This window comes from Neovison vison, chromosome 5 (genome assembly GCF_020171115.1).
Source record: "Neovison vison isolate M4711 chromosome 5, ASM_NN_V1, whole genome shotgun sequence".
NCBI lineage: Eukaryota > Metazoa > Chordata > Mammalia > Carnivora > Mustelidae > Neogale > Neogale vison.
In genome coordinates, this window is record NC_058095.1 from 20,476,715 (window position 1) to 20,497,099 (window position 20,385).

General features: G+C 47.9%; 1 protein-coding gene across 2 annotated transcripts in view; it reads left to right on the top strand.

Annotated features, from left to right (window-relative positions):
• ACLY (ATP citrate lyase) overlaps window positions 1–19,587 on the top strand; it is a 44,144-nt gene extending 24,557 nt beyond the window's left edge. For both annotated transcript variants that reach the window (XM_044247937.1, XM_044247938.1), the window contains 13 exons: window positions 461–565; window positions 1,372–1,568; window positions 5,190–5,271; window positions 5,934–6,044; window positions 9,920–10,047; window positions 10,653–10,746; window positions 13,495–13,649; window positions 14,915–15,065; window positions 15,266–15,409; window positions 16,571–16,684; window positions 17,049–17,131; window positions 17,649–17,725; window positions 18,615–19,587. In XM_044247937.1, the coding sequence (XP_044103872.1) occupies window positions 461–565; window positions 1,372–1,568; window positions 5,190–5,271; window positions 5,934–6,044; window positions 9,920–10,047; window positions 10,653–10,746; window positions 13,495–13,649; window positions 14,915–15,065; window positions 15,266–15,409; window positions 16,571–16,684; window positions 17,049–17,131; window positions 17,649–17,725; window positions 18,615–18,709 (1,536 nt within the window). In that variant the 3' untranslated portion in view covers window positions 18,710–19,587. The remainder of the gene's footprint in view (window positions 1–460; window positions 566–1,371; window positions 1,569–5,189; window positions 5,272–5,933; window positions 6,045–9,919; window positions 10,048–10,652; window positions 10,747–13,494; window positions 13,650–14,914; window positions 15,066–15,265; window positions 15,410–16,570; window positions 16,685–17,048; window positions 17,132–17,648; window positions 17,726–18,614) is intronic.
• Window positions 19,588–20,385: the final 798 nt, after the last annotated feature.

The following is a 20,385-nucleotide window of genomic DNA, read 5'->3' on the forward strand; positions in this document are numbered from 1 at the left end:
CCCCCAGTCTACTCTCTAGTTTGGGTGTGGAAGTAGCTCATTTGTGTTCCATACTAACCGTGGGACATAGACCCTGGAACCCTGCTTTAGGAGGAGGCACCAGGACAGATGGGGAGCAGGTAGGTCCGAGTCTTGTGAGTTTTTGGATGGGAGGGAATAGAGCCACTTCTGACGGTAGGGGGTTTTCAGAAACATTTGCTCCTGCTTCGTTACTGAGTTTCTGTGGTGTTAACCAATGGAGATTGGCTTTAAATGTCTACACCTCTCTTTTTTGGAGAGGTTTGGAGTAGTCGGGATAGGGACTAGGGACAGAGGCTTATAGGAAGAAGGGGGTTGCATACTGTTAACATTACTTGGTTCTTAAAGCCTGGGAGGGGGCGTGGAAGCTGGGTCCTATAAAGGGCGCCACCTCATTGCTTCACCTGAGGCACAGAGTTAACAGGAACGGAATGTCCTTTAGATCCGGACCATTGCCATCATAGCTGAAGGCATCCCTGAGGCCCTCACAAGGAAACTGATCAAGAAGGCGGACCAGAAGGGAGTGACCATCATTGGACCTGCCACTGTGAGTGTCCTTTCTGTAAAGCCCTTTAAGTTCAAGGCTATCTTTCAAAGTTCTGGACGCACAGAAAGCAAACTTGTTGACTGTTCTGTTTCTCTCTTAGGTTGAAAAGATTGAGAGAGTACCCATTGAAAGTCAAGTCTGTTCATATCCAGTTACTTTAAAGGGCTCTGTCCCCAGTCCCTATCACTTTAGGGGGCTTAACTGGAAGATACTATGTGTGTCTGCCCACCTTTGTGCAACCATAGCGTGGTTTTTGATTATTGCTTTAACTGTGAAATGAAGAAGAATCTACTTATAGGTTTTGTTTGCCCAAAGGTTTTCACATGGAAAGAAGTTGCTCTGGGAGTATTTTGTTGTTGTCTTTCCTTAGTTGTGGCATTAAAGAGTTGTCTGAAGGTCAGATTTTTGAATTAAGCAGAGGGCCTTTCTTTCATCTCTGAGGCAGGGGTGATGTTGAGCAGAGGTGCACACCTATGTTTTACACTTCCCCTGGGTGCTGTCCCCCTTTTAGAGCAAAGGAGGGAACTTAATCCTGAGTACACATACCGAATCTGCAGCAGTAAGCCGTGTTTTCCCAGTAAGGTTCTCTTTTCTTCTGCGTAATGGCTCATGAGGGAGAGATGAGACTCTCCCTAAGCTGGAAGCCTAGCGTGCAGGTGTTAGCTCTCTCAGACCATTTTCTTCCCATCCTGACCAGTTTCGGGAAAGGGAGGTTGAGTAGGTAGTACTGGACCTTGTGATTTCCCTGAACTCTGGTCCATCAGGAGCTTACCCTCCCTCCCTGACTGCTGTTTCTGCTCTCACAGGTTGGAGGCATCAAGCCCGGGTGCTTTAAGATTGGGAATACAGGTGGGATGCTGGACAACATCCTGGCCTCCAAGCTGTATCGCCCTGGCAGCGTGGCCTATGTCTCGCGCTCTGGGGGCATGTCCAACGAGCTCAACAACATCATCTCTCGGACCACGGATGGTGTCTATGAGGGCGTGGCCATTGGCGGGGACAGGTGATAGGCTGGGCCAAGGCGGGCCTCCCCAGCTGGGGAGTGGTGGGCTGGGAGAAGGGGGCGTCGCTGGGTCCTCTAATCGCTGCTCAATGCTGCTGAGTAAAGTCCATAAAACAGGACATTTCGGGGCGCCTGTGTGGCTCAGTGGGTTAAAGCCTCTGCCTTCGCCTCAAGTCATGATCTCAGGGTCCTGGGATCGAGTCCCATATCGGGCTCTCTGCTCGGCAGGGAGCCTGCTTCCCCCTCTCTCTCTTCCTGCCTCTCTGCCTACCTGTGATCCCTGTCTGTCAAATAAATAATTAAAAAAAACACCAAAATCTTTAAAAAACAAACAAACAAACAAAACAGGACATTTCTTCTCTGTTTCAGGAATGACACTGACGTGAGCTCAGAATGAAAAATAGAAAAAGGTGTTTTCAGAATGTTTGGGCTTTGGGGATAATTTTGTTTGTTGTCCGACTTGTGGCCACAGGGAGGCAGCAGAACGCAGCGGTTGGTGGGACTGCTACTGAAATCACAGCAAGAGGGGGCTCTAATCCCCAATTTCTCTCTTGATCAGGGAGGTGTTCTGGGCAGGTCATTTCCTCCGCAAACCCTCCATCATCCTTACAGATCAAATGGGTAAAATCATAGCAGCCACATCATGGGGTTGTCGCGAGGCTTAAGTGAGGTTAATGTTTCTAGAAAGTGGCTAATACAAGGCCTGCCACTTAGCAAGTACTCAGCAGCTGTTAACTCTAGTCCGTAATAGTGAAAGGAAGAACTGTTTCTCTACTCTCTACCATTACCTCACTGACCCTTCTGGCTGCCAGATGTTGGGATTTTTTTTTTTTTTCCCATGCCAGGCAGTTCTCCAGTTCTCTGCTGGGTGTCCTATAATGCATTTCAGTTCTGACAGTATCTACCTGGAATTCGTACCAGATCCCCCAGGGGAAGGGCTCAGCCTCACAAGATGCGAGTTGCAAGTCCAGGCTTCCTGTACTCCTAAACAACTGGCTGTATATCGGGGGTCTCCACACCTCCCTTCTTGGGTTTGGTAATTTGCTAGAATGGTTCACAGAACTTAGGAACAGCCAGAGGAAAGAAACACCTGTGGCAGGTTACGGGGGCAGGGCATGGAGCTTCTGTGCTCTCAGTGGGCACGCCACTCTCCCAGCACCGTGGTGTGTTTACCAACCTAAAGCTCTCTGAACCCCTTTCTTTAGGGAATTTTTATGGAGGCTTCATCTTGTGGGCACGATCGATTATTAATTTAATCTCTAGAGGATTCTCCCCTCCCCAGAGGATGGTGAGTAGAGCTGAAAGTTCCAAGCCTCCGATCCTGGCTCAGTCTTGAGCGACCAGCCCGCATCCAGGAGCTCTGCAGATACCCATCCAGAGGTGCCTCAGGAGAGCAAAAGACCCTTCTGTCACCCAGGAAATTCCAAGAGTTTTAGGAGCTCTGCCACAGGAACTGGGGGACAGAGACCAAATCCCTATTTCTTTTTTTTTTTTTTTTTTTTAAGATTTTATTTATTTATTTATTTGACAGAGAGAGATCACAAGTAGGCAGAGAGGCAGGCAGAGAGAGAGGAGGAAGCAGGCTCCCTGCTGAGCAGAGAGCCCGATGCGGGGCCCGATCCCAGGACCCTGAGATCATGACCTGAGCCGAAGGCAGCGGCCTAACCACTGAGCCACCCAGGCGCCCCCCTATTTCTTTTTATTTCACAAATAGTGTATAATAGTGTATTTATTGTTTTTATTAATGGGAATGGTAATCAGTAGAGTATTATTTTAGAGTAATGCTTACCATTTAATGCCATAATACATGTTAGCCACTGCTGTTTATTACTACCACCATCGCTCTTTGCCTCAACCAAAAGCTTTTGGGAGAGTGAGTTACCTTGTCCGTCTCCTGGCTCTCCAGTGTCATGTCAGGTGGGACTTCTGAGTGAGGAAGATCTCTCTCCCAAGTCTTGGGGGCTACAGCCTGGGGAACCGTCGTCCCCAGTGCTCCCTGACAACGGGCTCCAGCTCAGATGAGTCTGGGCAGTTACTCTCTCCCCTTGGGATTTATCATGCTCTTGAAGATCTGTAGAGAAGCATCCTTGGCCTTAAACAATCCTATCGTAAAATCTTATGGCAGGAGAAAGTAAAAAAATATAGGGGTACCTTGAACAACCTAGGTTTGAACTGCACGGATTCACTTATATATGAATTTGTTAATCCTTATGGCTTTGTTAATTACATTCTCTTTTCTCTAGCTTACTTTAGCGGGAGAACATAGTATATAATGTGTATAACATACAAAATACATGAATTGACTTCTGATGTTATCTGTAAGGTGCTGGCCAACAGTAGGCTCTCAGAAGTTATGTTTTTGGGGAGTCATAGTTATACTTGGATTTTTTTTTTAAGGTTTTATTTATTTATTTGACAGGCAGAGATCACAGGTAGGCAGAGAGGCAGGCAGAGAGAGAGGAAGGGAAGCAGGCTTCCTGCTGAGCAGAGAGCCCGATGCGGGACTCGATCCCAGGACCCTGGGATCAGGCTGAGCCGAAGGCAGAGGCTTTAACCCACTGAGCCACCCAGGTGCCCCTATACTTGGATTTTTGAGTGCATGTGGTGGGGATTAATGACCCTCACATCGTTCAAGGGTCAACTATGTGTGCAGGCCCTATATCTAGACCTAGCAACAGCCTGTCAGTCCGGGGACGTCGGTTGGCACGCTGTATTATCTATTGCTGTGTTAAAAAGAAAAAAGAAAAAAAAGTCACGCAAGCCAGGTGATTTCAAACTATGAGAGGACATCTGTCCCCATAGTTTCTGTGCATCAGGAGCCGGGGTGGCGCAGGTAGGCACTTGGGGCTCGTGAGGGATGGGCCACAGCAAGGTGTTCGCTGGCCACAGGGCCAGTGTGGCTCAGGGCCTGCCCGAGGCTGTACATGGCCCATCCACAGGCTGGCGGGGGCTTTCTTGGGGCTTCTCCAAGGGCTGCTCAGTGTCTTCAGGACATAGCGGCCAGCGCCCCCCAAGGGCAGCGGTTCAAGAGAGAGTGCCAGACAGAAGCTATTCTTTATATAACCCTGCCTGGAAGCCATTGTCAGAGAATCACTTCTGCCCCGTTTTGTTTGTGAGAAACGGATGTCTGTCTGACCCATATGCAAGTGAGGTGTGAGGTTCCGCCTTCTTAAAAGAATTTGCAGCCATATTTTTTTTTTTAAGATTTTATTTGACAGAGACCACAAGTAGGCAGAGAGAGAGAGAGAGAGAGAAGCAGGCTCCCCGCTGAGCAGAGAGCCCAATGCGGGACTCGATCCCAGGACCCTGAGATCATGACCTGAGCCGAAGGCAGCGGCTTAACCCACTGAGCCACCCAGGTGCCCGAATTTGCAGCCATATTTTAAAGACACCACACATGTGCTCTATAAGCATCTCTTACTGTCAAGCAAACCTCCCCCTCGTCCTCCCCTTCCCTTGTGCTTCATATTTTAGCCCCCCCCCACACACACTTGAGCCATCTCTGGGCCCTCACTGGACACCCACACTCACGAGAAGCCTCATGTGTTCCTGGTAGCTTCCTACACTTGTACCTGCACGTCCGCAGGCCTCCCGATCCCATGTGTTCTCTGCTCTCACCAGGTACCCCGGCTCAACATTCATGGACCATGTGCTCCGCTACCAGGATACTCCAGGCGTAAAAATGATCGTGGTTCTTGGAGAGGTGAGTTTTGGTTTTTGTTTTTGTTTTTTTCCTGACTCTAAAAGTAATGTGTGATCTCCGTTTTGTTTTTGTTCTTTTTTTTTTTTTTTAATGCATGCATTTTGGTTATATATGACTTAATGTGCCAGTCGCTGGTAATCCCGCTCCCTACACTCTGGGGCATAGAGGCCATCGCTGTTAACACTGCCATGTCTGTTCCCGAAAAGCTTCTTGACTCTTGGTGGTGAAAGATATTCTAGGACCAATTAAGAAGCTGCTCTGGGATGACCTTGGTCTCCTGGGAAGTGCACAGCTGGAGCAAGAAGTGCACTTTTTTCAGTTTGGGAGAGTCTTACAACCCCATTCCTTGCTTGTGCACCTGAGCAGGTCTGATCCAAAGTCATCATATACCCTTTGATAGGGGAGAGGCGTCCCAGGGACTCCAGAGGACACCCACTCCCCGGTTACAGTTCTTCCTTGCATCCTGTCTTAGTCCTGCAGGCTCTTATTTGGCCAGTGCCCATGTGTCTTCATCTTTTAGCTAAGTTGTAATTCGGGACTCCTGGAGCCTCTGACCCCTTCCTGACTCAGGGCAGATTTTCCAGCGACAGTGCTGCCCACAGCAACTCGGGACCTGGTTCCACTGACTTAGGGGCTTTCTCTCGTTCCCTGTTCCTTGGCAGATAGGGGGCACTGAGGAATATAAGATCTGCCGGGGTATCAAGGAGGGCCGCATCACCAAGCCCGTGGTCTGCTGGTGCATCGGAACCTGCGCCACCATGTTCTCCTCTGAGGTACAGCCTGAGAAGGTTGCTCCTGGCTGGGTGGACCGGGGCGGGCGGGGGTGGCATTTGAGGTGAGCTGTGTGGTCCCCTGGTTAAGCAGCTCGTTCCTCCGATGCACATTTATCACTCACTGCATTCCTGTAATATCCAGCTGGGACCCTGCTTTCTAGGAGGGTAAGTCCACTGGAGGGTGGGGGGCAGCCATCAGCAGGTAAAGGCCAGAACGAGGCTCTGAGTCCCTGCTTGGAGCCGCCACACTTCTGTCCAGAGGAGCTGAGATGGCTCCACAGGGAAGGTGAGGCCTGTGCTGCATCCAAGGTCTGAGAAGGGATTTGCTGTGCGAAAGGGAGGTGGAGAAGGAAGAGGACACATGCCAGGTGCAGAGCTGGGGAGGGGCTGTGGAAGAAAGCCAGGTTTGTTCTGGACGGGAAAGTGCCCGGAGCCCTACAGTGAGCGCGGCAAGGACGGGCAGCCAGTACAAACACTCTCCGAGTCGCCTGCTTCTGCTGGGTATGACCCGTCAGGCTGTAGCCCCAGGACTCCAGCTTAGAGGACCCTCTGTCTTGGAGATGGCCCATCAGTGGTGATTAAACCGGGGTAGCAAAGACTTGTCACCCATCAGTGATCAGTGGGGGGGCAGGCTCCGAGGATGAGGGCTTGTACAGGCAGTTTGTGTGTGCTGTGTACGGATGAGGACAAGACTGGGCCGTGAGGCTTCCCGCAACTGTGCCGATCCCTTTGCTGAACGCCCACACCCTTTCTGCCAGTGAGCCCGGCACCCCGTTCTTTCTCCCTGCACTGCCTGCCTTGCCCACTGAGATTCCTACCCCCCTCATGGTGGCCGTATTTGTGCCCTCCTTTAAGCCAACAGTTCTGTTTCTGCAGATTTACTCGAGGGGGTCTACGTGTGAAACTTCAAAGTGTGGGTGCAAGGATACCCATGATGTTGTTGTGGCAGAAAATGGAACAACCCAAATGCGGGTCAGAAGGTGATTTGTCATCACAACACAGACAGGCAGTTGAAAACCCAGCAGGCAGGAGAGCGAGGTGCAGCTGGACATGTTTAAAAGTTTAAGTTATATTAGATTAAAGAAACGGGATGCGGTAATGTGATTTTATATAATAATTATGTATGTTTTTTTTTTTTTCCAAGTAAGTAAAAAGAGAGGAGCGGGTTACGGAATTGCGTCCATCCCTCAGACATGGCCTCTGCTCTCACAGGCTAGAGTCAGGTCTTGGTGGATCTGTGTGACCAGGGCAAGTCCTTTGGCCTCTCTGTGCCTCAGCTTCCTGGGCTGTAAAATGGGCATGATTGAGGATTGTTGAGGGGCTCACATAAGAAAGTAATGGAAAAGGTCTGGCACCGATAGTCTTATTAGCAAATGCTCCTTTCCATTCTCCAATTCACTGATTCCATGAAGTTCTTCCTGATTCTCTTTCTTCTTGACTGCTCTCCCCTCCACCTCAGCAGCCAAAAATATTACGTCCCTCCCCCTGCACTGTTTCTCTTAACCAGCTCTGCATTACTAGCCCTCCACCTCCCCCCCTACCCCCAGCTATGCTGAGGACATTTCCCAGCAGGGCAAGGACCTCGCTCTTCCGTTTCTGGCTGCGCGCCCATCATCACCCCAGGGATGAGACAGGTCCTCAAGGTGTTTTATTTTTGTCTTTCAATTAATTTAAAACCTTATAGAATTTCAAGCATACACAAATGTAGTGGAGTACAGTGACTGCCCAGCTAATAAGGGATTTTTGATTTCTTAATTAGGTCACATGACCTTGCAGAACTTTCTCCCCTATAGAGGAGGTAAGATAGTTTTGCAACAAAATCTCCACCTGTAGGCAAGCGGAGATAGCTCATCAGGAAAACAGAATTAAGAACCGAGCAATGGGAGTAGAGACCAGAGGTATTTGTTAAGGGGGCGTTTTTCAGAACTATGTTCCACAAAACACTGGTCCTGTAGCATGGGTCAACAAAACAAAACAAAAGCAAACCAAAGCAAACAAAAAGGGAGCTTCTACAAATTAAGAACTTGGAACTTAATCTTCCTTTGAAAAGTATTGGTTTTGAGGGGGCGCCTGGGTGGCTTAATCAATTAAGCATCGACTCTTGATTTCAGTTCAGGTCATGATCTCAGTATCAGGGGATCAAGCCCTGTGTTGGGTTCTACACTACTCAGCATGGACTCTGCTTGTCCCTTTCTCTCTGCTCCTCCTCTTCCCCTCTCTCTCTCTCTCTCAAATAAATAAATAAAATCTTTAAATTTATTTTGGTTTTAGTGTTGAGGAATCTCAGAGTTTAAGAGACTAGTTTGACTGCCTGGAACCCAGCATTTTCCATGAATTTGAGTACAGAATCCCTTTTCCTTCCCACCCCATCCACCTGTGCAGATCCGGTCCTATAAAGAACGCACCGGGAGCCTGTGCTTGAAAACTTGTGTTTTTCGAGCATCGCTAACAGAGCAGTGGGTTCCTGACCTTTTAGACAGTTAAGGCCCCTTTGGTTCTATGTAGTGGGTAAGAACCCAGGGAGAAGCCACACTGCCTGGGTTCGGATGCTACCGCAGCCTCCCCGTGTGGCCTTGGGCAAGTTACGTCACCCCTGCAGCATTCTGTTTCCTTTCTCATTGGAAGCAGCCACTTCTGGGAGATGAAGTGAGTCAGGTGTGCGGACAGTGTCCGGATGTAGTGTTCCTCAAATAGCTTAGATGTTATTGTCATCACCCACTTCAACCTGCCCTGATCCGGGTTTTGTACCACATCTCATATGCTTAACCTCATTTTCCCCACTGGGGGGCCAAAAAAGACACCGTTACCCTGTAGCTCTCCCTATGGGCTTTCTCCTCCCTAATGCTCCCCTCCTGTAGCCAGTCACCCCATGCCCTTGGATTTAGAGTTCATCTTACCGCATGCTCGGGTGGGAGGGGGCAGGTGCTAGTCAGCTCCAGGTGGTTGTTGCCATGTGGGAATAGAGACCTACAGACTTTTTATCTTTTGTATGTTTATTAAGATTTATGTACTTTATGGGGAGAGGGGCAGAGGGAGAGAGAGAATCTCAAACCGACTCCACACAGCATGGCCACGACCCTGAGATTATGACCTGAACTGAAACCAGGAGTCAGACACCTGACTGACTAAACCCCCGGGTGCCCCTACAACCTGACTTTTTAAAAAGAAGCTAGAAGGAGCTGCTTCTAGGGAGGCTCAGTCAGTTAGCCATCTACTCTTGGTTTCAGCTCAGGTCATGAACTCATGGTTATGGGATCGAGCCCTGAGGTGGGCTCTACACTGAGCAGAGAGTCTGAGATGGTCTCTCTCCTGTCTCTCTCCTGTCCCTCTACCCCTCCCTCGGCTGGTCTCTCTCTGTCTCTCTCTCTCAAATAAATAAATACTTCTTAAAAATAGATAAATCAGGTGGTTAAGCATCTGCGTCAGCTCAGGTCATGATCCCAGGGTCCTGGGATCAAGCCCCACATCGGGCTCATTACTCGGTGGGGAGCCTGCTTCTTCCTCTCCCTCTGCCTGCTGCTCCCTCTGCTTGTGCTCTGTGTCAAATAAATAAATAAAATCTTAATTAAAAAAAAAAAAAAACCACCCCTCTGGCTGCCACAGGGAGATGGGCCGCCAGGCTTTGTGTCTTGGCTCCCCTACACAGCAGCTGTGTGACCTCCAGGAAGCATCGGTGCTTGGGTCTCTTGGTCTAGAGGTCGAGAGTCATTTGGCATACCTGTTGAGCAAGACTGTGAGGCTTGAATGAAGTGATTCACATGGAACACTGAGCAGGGTCTGGCCTGCAGTGGGTACCGACGTTCCCAGGAGCCTTTTTTGTCCTCTCCTGCCCGGGTTTTACAAGCCCAGTAAAGCCTCTGCCCTTGGCCTTCCAGGTACAGTTTGGCCATGCCGGAGCGTGTGCCAACCAGGCTTCGGAAACTGCAGTAGCCAAGAACCAGGCTTTGAAGGAGGCGGGAGTGTTTGTGCCCCCGAGCTTTGATGAACTTGGAGAAATCATCCAGTAAGTGGACTGTGGGGAGGATGCCAGCCTCCGGCTCTTTTTCCAGATACCCCACAAGGACGGGAGCCTCTGTGGCACAGAAGTGTCTGAAATTCCTGGTCCCTTTTAGGTGACGACTGCAACTGTACAGATGGTCTGAAATCTTTTCTTTCTTTCCAGTTTTTGTTTTATTTTGTTTGTAGACCTGGCCATTCCAGGCCATTCAGACTGGTATTAAAACATGCTCGATTTCTGAGCCTACCTACTTGGCTGTTCTGTAAATAAGAAATGAGCACAGAAACTGTTAGAGGTGTCACCGCTGATTGATAAACTGTTGTTGGATAACCCATTGTATCTTCCCGTTCCTCCCCTTTTCCGTAGCCTCCAGATTCAGCTTTCTGTAAAGCTCTGCAGGGTTAGTGGGTAGGTCTTGGCCAGAACCAGTTTTCCTTCAGTTCTCAGGAGCCCAGCTGTTGTAAGGCACAGCCAGGAAGGGGGGAGTGCAGAGCCAAAAAACCTGGAGTTTTGGCGTTGGGTGGAGGAGCATTCCTGGGATGGCTTAGCTGTGCCCAGAAACATAAAGTCCACATGGCTGTCTTCTTACCTCCCCTTCCCTCCCCTCCCAGGTCTGTGTACGAAGATCTTGTGGCCAAAGGAGTCATTGTCCCTGCCCAGGAGGTGCCGCCTCCAACCGTGCCAATGGACTACTCCTGGGCCAGGGTAGGTGCTGCGGATGCCTCTGAGGATGGGTGAGGCAGGCTGGGAGGCCAACGGGGTGGGCTTTGAGTTGGCTTGGCTTGAATCCCTGGAAACCTGGTTGCCTTAGGGCAACCCTGTAAATCACTGCTCTGGCCTCCAGACCCTGTCTCCGAGGGCAGTTCTACTCGAAGGGCATCAGAAGAAACCTTGACGATTATTCTTGGATTCCAACCCCTCCTTATGAGCTGGAGCTTGTGAGCTAGCCCCTTCTGACCAAGTCAGGGCCAAAGAGGGCGAAGGGCAGGGTGTCTGTCCCACCAGCCACGTGGCCTGGCCTGGAAACAGGCTGAAAAGAGACAATGTTCCCTAGAGTTGTTTACACTTGATCGAAGGGTTGTCAGGGTGAAGCAGAGAGTCTACTCTGCCTGGTTGTCTCAGCCACAGAGATGAAAAGTAATATTCTTAAGACACAGGAACTCCCTGAAATCAGTTTTTAAAAGACCAGTAGGAAAAATGAGTAGGAAATGGCCTTTCAACATGAAAAAATAAGTGCTTAACCTCACTCATAAAAAGGAGCCAAAGCAAAAACTGTGATACCAATTTGCCCCTTTTGGGTCAACAAAGAAAAAAATTCTTTGCTAATATGTTGTGTCTGTGTGGGTATAGGGAGACTGGTGCATTTTTCTGTTAGTGGTGGGACTGGCCCTGGGCACAACCCTTCTGAAAGGCAGTTGGGTAATATCAGATTTAAAAGTACTGGCCCTTGGGGCTCCTGACTGTCTTGGTTGGTTAAATGTCTGCCTTCAGCTCAGGTCATGATCCCCGAGTCCTGGGATCAAGTCCCATAGCCCGCTTCTCCCTCTCCCTTTGCCCCTCCCCTCTGCTCGTGCGCTTGCTCTCTCTCTCAAATTAAGAAAATTAAAACTTATAAAAAAGTGCTCACCCCTGGGGCACCTGGCTGGCTCAGTTAGTGGAGCATGTGACTCTTGATCTTGGGGTCATGACTTCAAGCCCCTGTTGGGAGTGAAGATTACTATCGAAACAACAAAAACAACGAATGCTTACACCTGATGGGATAGCGATTCCATATCTAGAAAGCTACTTCAGGGAAACGCTTATGCCTTCACACAACTGTGTTCAAGATTTTTCTAGTTAGGGCACCTGGGTGGCTCAGTTAAGCATCTGCTTTTGGCTCAGATCATGATCCCAGGATTCTGGGATCGAATCCCTCATTCGACTCCCTGCTCAGCGGGGAGCCTGCCTCTCCCTCTCCCTTTGCCTGCTGTTCCCCCTGCTTATGTTTCCTCTCTCACTGTCTCTATCAAATAAATAAATCTGTAAAAAATTTAAAAAAAAAAAATTTTTCCCGTTAATGGTTATCAGTAGAAGAAGGGCCCAAATTGTGGTTTTGTCATACGATGATGTGATACTTTAGAGCACCTAAAGGAATGAACTAGATATGTGTATGCACCGACTTTCATGGAGTTCAAGTTCATTGAGAAAATAAGAGTATTATGGGACAGTATATCGTGATTATGAGAAAAATGTATGTATACCAAAACAGCGTTTTGTGTTCTCCATGTGTCTTCGTATATGAACAAAAGTAGAGAAAGAAAGGCCAGATAGATGTCCATTAAACTGACAAACATTAAGGCGGAAAGGCGTTTTTAAATTAAAATCAATGGGGCCCTTTTCTGCAGTGCTTAGTACTGAGATTGCAGAGTGTGTGCTCGGGGCTCGGGACACACATATATTATTTAACAATTCCAAGAAAAGAAACTTTTTTTTTTTTTTTTTTTTTTTAAAGATTTTATTTTATTTTTTTTTTTTTTATTTATTTGAGAGAGAGAGACAGTGAGAGAGAGAATGAGCGAGGAGAAGGTCAGAGAGCGAAGCAGACTCCCCATGGAGCTGGGAGCCTGATGTGGGACTCGATCCCGGGACTCCAGGATCACGCCCTGAGCCGGAGGCAGTCGTTCAACCAACTGCGCCACCCAGGCGTCCCGAAAAGAAACTTTTTTAATCTTAAAATTGATAGGAGATAATTGGAGAAATGGGCTTAGGTAGAGTTGGCAATGAAGCCCCATTGTGCCCCAGCTCTGGAAGCCAGGAGTTCAACCCAGTCCCTTTCCCTGGCTGAAGGACAGATTGAGGGGATCCCTTTTTCCCACAGCCACGTGCTGTCTCCTCCCATTTTGGTGGGGGGCAGCCGAATGTAGAATGTTAGAAACATTTCCCTTTAGAGACATTCTTGCATTTCTTAGCAAGAAACCCAAGGTGGCCTTGGGTTGGTTTCTGAGCTTCATTTCCTCTCCTTAGGACACATTTGTGGGGTGAAAAACGAACCTGTGGATGGGAGTTGTGGGTGCCCTGGGCATGGCGCTCCTATTTTCTACAACCCAAATCAGATAATAAAAGGGCTTTGTATTTCTTTCTTGGGATGAGTTGGTCTGAGGGTTGCTACTTGGCAGTCAGAATTTAAGACCTACCTGAGAGGGGCGCCTGGGTGGCTCAGTGGGTTAAGCCGCTGCCTTCAGCTCAGGTCATGATCTCAGAGTCCTGGGATCGAGTCCCGCATCGGGCTCTCTGCTCAGCAGGGAGCCTGCTTCCCCCTCTCTCTCTGCCTGCCTCTCTGCCTACTTGTGATTTCTCTCTGTCAAATAAATAAATAAAATCTTTAAAAAAAAAAAAAAAAAAAAAAAGACCTACCTGAGACATGAGTTCTGTGGTCACATTGCGTTGCTCGCCCCTTCCCCTCTCTCTGCTCAGGAGCTGGGCTTAATCCGCAAACCTGCCTCATTCATGACCAGCATCTGTGACGAGCGAGGACAGGAGCTCATCTACGCAGGCATGCCCATCACCGAGGTCTTCAAGGAAGAGATGGGCATTGGTGGGGTCCTTGGCCTCCTGTGGTTCCAGAGAAGGTGAGGTGTGCAGGGTCCTGCCATCTGTGACTCAGAGTTAAGGATTTTCCTCTGACCAGGGAGTGGGGGTGGGCAGCCTTGGGAAATATGTCCAGGATCAATCTTCATGGCCACAGATCAATTGCAAGGCCAGAGGAAAGAGATACCAGCTGTCCCTAGGTCTTCAGGAACAGAAAGGTCAGAAGTAGAAAGCAATGACCTCATGAGGGATCTTGGATCAGCCCCTGTCCTTGGTGCGTTTAAAGAAATGAGACAGAGTAAATGTAGGCCTCTTGAGAGAAAGGTCTGGATGGCTCTGGTAAGTCAGAGAGTATAGGCCTCACGGAGTTCCTAAACAGGCATGAAGTACCTCGTACTGGGTCCTCTCTTATCAGCCTGAATGTTAGAAAAAATGGGTGTCTCTGCAACTCCCAAACTTAACCCTCCCCTGGGCCTGACAGTGGAGCAAGGGGCCAGTGAGTACCTGATTCACAGAGTCCTGGTTTGGGGTGGCACTGGGCAAAAGGCCAGGTCAAAGTCTTGGTTTGTGTCATGCCCTAAGTTGCAGAGATGTATCTTGGTCCTGCTTTAGGCCCTTCCTGGGAGGAGGGCCTCAGTAACACCTGAGCGGGTTTCCCTGTCTGCTTTCACATCCCCTGTCTCCAGACTGCATTCTTAATCAGATGGGGGGTTGAACCCTGCAGACCTCTGGGGCGTCCTCCCCTGGGAAGGGGACAGTAGTCTCACTTCTCCCTCTGGCACATAGAGGGATGCCACAAATACAGGTTACATTCTCTGGCAGTAACTCAACGCTGAGAGCCACTGCCTAAAGAAGAATTTTCAAACCATGGCGACTAACTCTATACTGTTTTAAAAGCAGTATTTGCAGGGTGCCTGGGTGGCTCAGTTGGTTCAAAGCCTCTGCCTTCTGCTCAGATCATGGTCCTGGGGTCCTGGGGTCCTGGGATCAAGACTGGCGTTGGGCTCCCTGTTTAGCAGGGAGTCTGCTTCTTCCTCTCCCTCTGTCCCTCCCCCGACCCCATGCTTGTGCTTGGCGCTCTCTCTCAAATGAATTAACAAATACTGCTTTTAAGGATTTTTTTTTTAATCAACAAGTTAGGAGATGCTCAAGAATCTGCAGGTTTTGCCGTGGGATTGCATGATACTGTATTAGATGTGGGTTGGGAAGTTGCTAACCTCCTTGAACTTACTGAGGGAGGAGCTCCTGTTCAACTACTCGCCTCTGTTCTGACCCTTCTCTTAGTGGCCCTTTCCTCCCCCTCTAGGTTGCCCAAATATTCCTGCCAGTTCATTGAGATGTGTCTGATGGTGACAGCGGATCACGGGCCAGCCGTGTCTGGGGCTCACAACACCATCATCTGTGCTCGGGCTGGGAAGGACCTGGTTTCCAGCCTCACCTCGGGGCTGCTCACTATTGTGAGTACTGGCATCCTGGGAGGTGAGAACTGCAGGGGTCATGTGCCTTTGGCAACATGCACTTGGCCGCCCTGGGGTCCCAGAAGGAGCCTCAAAGTGTCAAACCACATGGCAGGGCAGTTTGGGGCATGCCAGACTGGTCTGCGATGCTGAAGGAGGCTCTTCCAGCTCAGGGCAATGTGGGCTTGCTTGTCCTACAGGGGGACCGGTTTGGAGGTGCCCTGGATGCTGCTGCCAAGATGTTCAGTAAAGCCTTTGACAGTGGTATTATTCCCATGGAGTTTGTGAACAAGATGAAGAAGGAAGGAAAGCTGATCATGGGCATCGGTCACAGAGTGAAATCAGTAAGTTGTGACTCTTCTTAAGGACGAATCTGTAGGTGGATGGTGCCGGGACAGCATTGTTCTAGCTGGGAACACCCAGGCTCCTGACTCATAACCTGCACAGCTTTGGCTGTGTTGACAGATGTCAATGATAAGGCAGCTATTTTTCCATTATAATACAGAATGCCCTTAAACAGCTTTGCATAAGGATCAGGGACACTGTTCCTTTCTAAGGAACATTCCACCCAGGCTTTGCAGCCACAGTGACCTCCTCCCTTAGCAAAGAGACATGCTAGCTAAGTATGGACTCCAGAAAGGGAAAAACCCAAAAGCTTGAATGTGGCAGCAGGGTTCCGACATTGTATCCAAAAGAGGCTCTGCGCTGTGGACTGGAGCAGCGCCTTCTACTTGGGAGCCGGAGGTCACTTAGTATTGGGAATCGGCTGATGCCTGAACGCTGATCAGTTATTGCTTAGCCTGGGTCTCTTAGTAGATGGTGTGGCCTCAAGCATGGGAGATCCAGGGCTTTCCTTAAAATCGCAGGGGTGCTCTGCTGCCCCACACCAGTAAGTGCTTGCCAGTTGAAAAAAGAACTCTGCTAACTTTGTCATAGCTTGATGAGGCTGCTGACCGGGGGGGCAGCATGGTTAGTGGCCAGAACCAAAGACTTTCAGTGGTAGAGTAGATGAGCCCTAGCCCCCTGCTGCTTAAATGGAGGCCGAGGCCTGTGGTGAATACAGTTAACATCTCCAGGTCTCAGTTCCTTGTTGGTGACATAATAGACTTTAGAAACCATGTGGCACAGTGTCATCACCTGTGCCACATGGAATCCAACACGTGGGTCAGGTCCCTGAAACACACCTCCCAGTTGTAATACAGTCATTTGTGTTCATCTGTGGCAGGAGCCCAGACATGTTTCTCTCTCTTTTATTTTTTTTAAGATTTTATTTACTCATCTAACAGACAGAGATCACAAGTAGGCAGAGAGGCAGGCAGAGAGAGAGGAAGGGAAGCAGGCTCCCCGCTGAGCAGAGAACCCAACGCAGGGCTTGATCCCAGGACCCCAGGATCACAACCTGAAGGCAGAAGCATTAACCCACTGAGCCACCCAGGTGCCCCGAGACATGTCTCTTAATAGTGGTATTAGGGTAGGTTCCTCTGTAACTTTGGGTCACTTTCTAGATAAACAACCCAGACATGCGCGTGCAGATCCTCAAGGATTACGTCAAACAGCACTTCCCCGCCACCCCTCTGCTTGACTATGCTCTGGAAGTCGAGAAGATTACCACCTCAAAGGTAAAAGAGAAAATGTCCCTAATTCCCAAATCATAGACTGTCGGTGCATTACTTGGTGGGAAATAAGAGCCAGCCTACATTTTGTGTGCAGCCAAAAATCAAACCTGGTTTTCTGGGAAATTCTACTTCTGTTGCACTACTAAGTTCAACAGATATGTATCCCGTTTCAGCGAGGTGTTGGGTCCTCTGCTAGACATTGGGAGTTAAACTGACACTTCCTCTCCTAACCAGCTGGGATGTTTTGGTGGGAGGTTTGTAAATTGTGGTCAGGATCTGTAGTTAGGTTAGTAGTAGTAATTGTGGAAATTTTACAAAGAGAAAATGAGAAATAATGATAAGTGCTTTGACTTTTTTGTCTTCCCAGAAACCAAATCTTATCCTGAACGTAGACGGTTTCATCGGCGTTGCGTTTGTAGACATGCTTAGAAACTGTGGGTCTTTTACCCGGTGAGCTCTGCGGCCGTTTTCTTCTTAACAATTACTGATGCCTGTTTCCTACCAGCTCTTTTTTTTTTTTTTCCTTCCAGTTCTAAAAGCAGTGAATGCTCATTACAGAGAATACATTAGAAAATATGCCGGGCGCCTGGGTGGTTCACTAGGTTAAGGCCTCTGCCTTCGGCTCAGGTCATGATCCCAGGGTCCTGGGATCGAGCCCCAGATCGGGCTCTCTGCTCGGCAGGGAGCCTGCTTCCCTCTCTCTCTCTCTCTCTGCCTGCCTCTCTGCCTCCTTGTGATCTCTGTCTGTCAAATAAATAAAATCTTTAAAAGAAAGAAAAGAAAAGAAAATATGGAGAGGCATAAAGAAAACAAAAATCATCTCTACTCTTACCACCCAGAGCACCCTTTCTCTGCTTTGAAACCAAAGAGAGCTAGTGTCTCTTCTAGGGCAGAAGTTGTACTGCCTGTGGGGAGGAGGGCAGTCATGTGAGCCGTTTTAAAACCACAGGTTGATTGTGTGTTACAGGGAGGAAGCTGATGAATATATTGACATTGGAGCCCTCAATGGCATCTTTGTGCTGGGAAGGAGTATGGGCTTCATTGGTGAGTTGGTAGTTGTTGCTGTTACTGAGAATTCAATTTTGGGGGGAAAAAAAAAGAATTCGATTTGGGGGCACCTGGGTGGCTTAGTGGGTTAAGCGTCTGCCTTCAGCTCAGGTCATGACCCCAGGGTCCTTGGAATCCAAGCCTTCGTGGACTCCCCGCTCAACACAAAGTCTGCTTCTCTCTCTCCCTCTGCCCCGCCTGTGCTCTTGTGCCATGCTCGCCCTCTCTCTCTCTCTCTTGCTCTCGCTCACTCTTAAATAAATAAAATACGGGGGGGGGGGGCAGAATAAGAAAAATTCAGTTTGGTTTGGTTCCCCCCATGGTTCAGCTATAGCACTTACCTATGTGGTAAGTTTCTATGAGTCATATTACCTCCATCATTGTTCCTAATCCTTCCTTTCTTACTTTAACTTCCCCTTATTCTTTGTTCCTTTGTTCTCGGACACGACTGAGTGCTAGCCCAGGAAAACAGAATGAAATCTAACTGTTGCCTTTTACCCAGGCTGCCATCCACTTATGCAATGGATCTGGATTTACTTCCTCTTTTTTTTTTTTTTTTGTATTAGGAAGTTTCTTGTCCTTATCCTCTCCCCACTGCCAAACTTTTAACAGACTCAGCAACTCTTAATCAAAAGATGCCTGGGGCACCTGGGTGGCTCAGTCATAGAGCATCTGCCTTAGTCCCAGATCCTGATCCCAGAATCCTGGGATCCAGCCCAGAATTGGGTTCTCTGCTCTTTGGGAAGAGCCTGCTTCTCCCTCTCCCACTACCACTCCCTCTGCTTGTGTTCCCTCTCTCACTGTCTCTGTCTTTCTCTCTCTCTCTGTAGAATAAATAAATAAATCTTCAAAAAAAAAAAAAAGATGCTTTTGCTCCATATTTCAGGACACTATCTCGATCAGAAGAGGCTGAAGCAGGGGCTCTATCGTCACCCATGGGATGATATTTCATATGTTCTTCCGGAACACATGAGCATGTAATGAACCAGGAACCCTGTTGCAGTAAAGTGAAGACAAGAACTCCTCCCCTGGGAAACAAACAGTGTGCAGACAGCTGGCACGGGAGCTTGCTCTAGGATGGGCCTGGAATGTAAACAGCCACGGTGTACAGGCACCGAAGACAGCCACAGGCTAACACTGTTCAGTCCACACAAAGAAGCTTAGTATTTTTTTTATAAGCATAGAAATAAAAACCAAGCCAATAAATTGTGACTTTTGCTCTGCTACATGCTGTATTTATTACATGGAAGCATCTAAGCACTGTGTAAGGATCGTGTTTTTCCTCATTGTAAGGTGTTATGATGTTGCTTTCTTTTTTCCATGCTAAAAAATAAAATTTACCCCCCTTGGAGGAAGGGAATGAAACTTTTAAGACATCAAGACAGTTGAAAGCATCACTAATGTCTTATTTTTCCACTTCCCTTTCTTCCTCATATAACCCGAAGAACATTGTGTTAATCTGATTTTTAAAGATCTTTTTATGTGTTACGTGTTAAGGGTTTGTTTGGTATCTCACTGAAATGTACATAAGCAAACCAAACTCTGCTTATGTCAGCGGGATGGGACCATTGCATCCTTAGCCATTGTCAAAAAATACATGGAGTGGTAATTTAAAATGTAAAGTTGTAACATACGTATGTTTAAAACAAATGCAAAGCGAAAAGCTGTGAAATGTCTTGTGTCTTTCGTTCTCTGTATTTATGCAGTTGTTTTATGGGTCTGTTACTGAAGTGTGGGTTCAAGGACTCCTCTCCAGCCCGTTGGCATCTGTAATCCAAGACTCTGGCAGCTGCCACCTCTGTCTCTTATCTGTATTATCAGTTTGGTTTCAATAAACTATCAGTAACAATGAAGACACACTACTGTCTCATGTCCTCCATATCCTTTCTTCTGTATTCCTTTGAACTATACAGTTTTCTACATGTCATTTTAAAAAATGTTCATCCACCTCTTCATACACACACACACACATATATACACAGAAAGAATGAACTAATCAAAACATTAGCTTCAAAGAAAACCCCTTAAGGGGGTTCCTGACTGACTCAGTGGAGCATGGGACTTAATCTCAGGGTTGTGAGTTCAAACTCAGGTGTAGAAATTACTAAAAAAAAAAAATATATATATATATATATATATCTCAGTGGGTTAAGCCTCTGCCTATATATATATTCATATATATATATACACATATATAGAAGTTATATATATATAATTATATATAGAAATTACTAAAAATATATCAGTGGGTTAAGCCTCTGCCTATATATATATATATATTCATATATATATACATATATATGAAATTTAAAAACAAAACAAAAACCCTATCTTCTCCCCTAAATCTGTCCCTCTCCCTTTCTCAGTGAAGAGGAACCAAAGCTCTTCCCAGATACTCAAGGCAAAGGGAGTCATCCTTTCCTCCACTTCTCTGGTTGCCGTCTTCTATGGGTTTATCCTTTCATTATCACTCTGATCCATCCATATCTGGTCTAACTAGTGCCCCTAGTGCCACCTTGTCATTATTTCGTGATATCTTAAAACACTCATCTGATTGAGCCACTCCCTTGCTTAACCCCTGAAGTGGCTTCTATTCATCTTTTTAACAAGATGTATGCAACAGTAACGATGGATTACTTACGTAAAACACAATCATT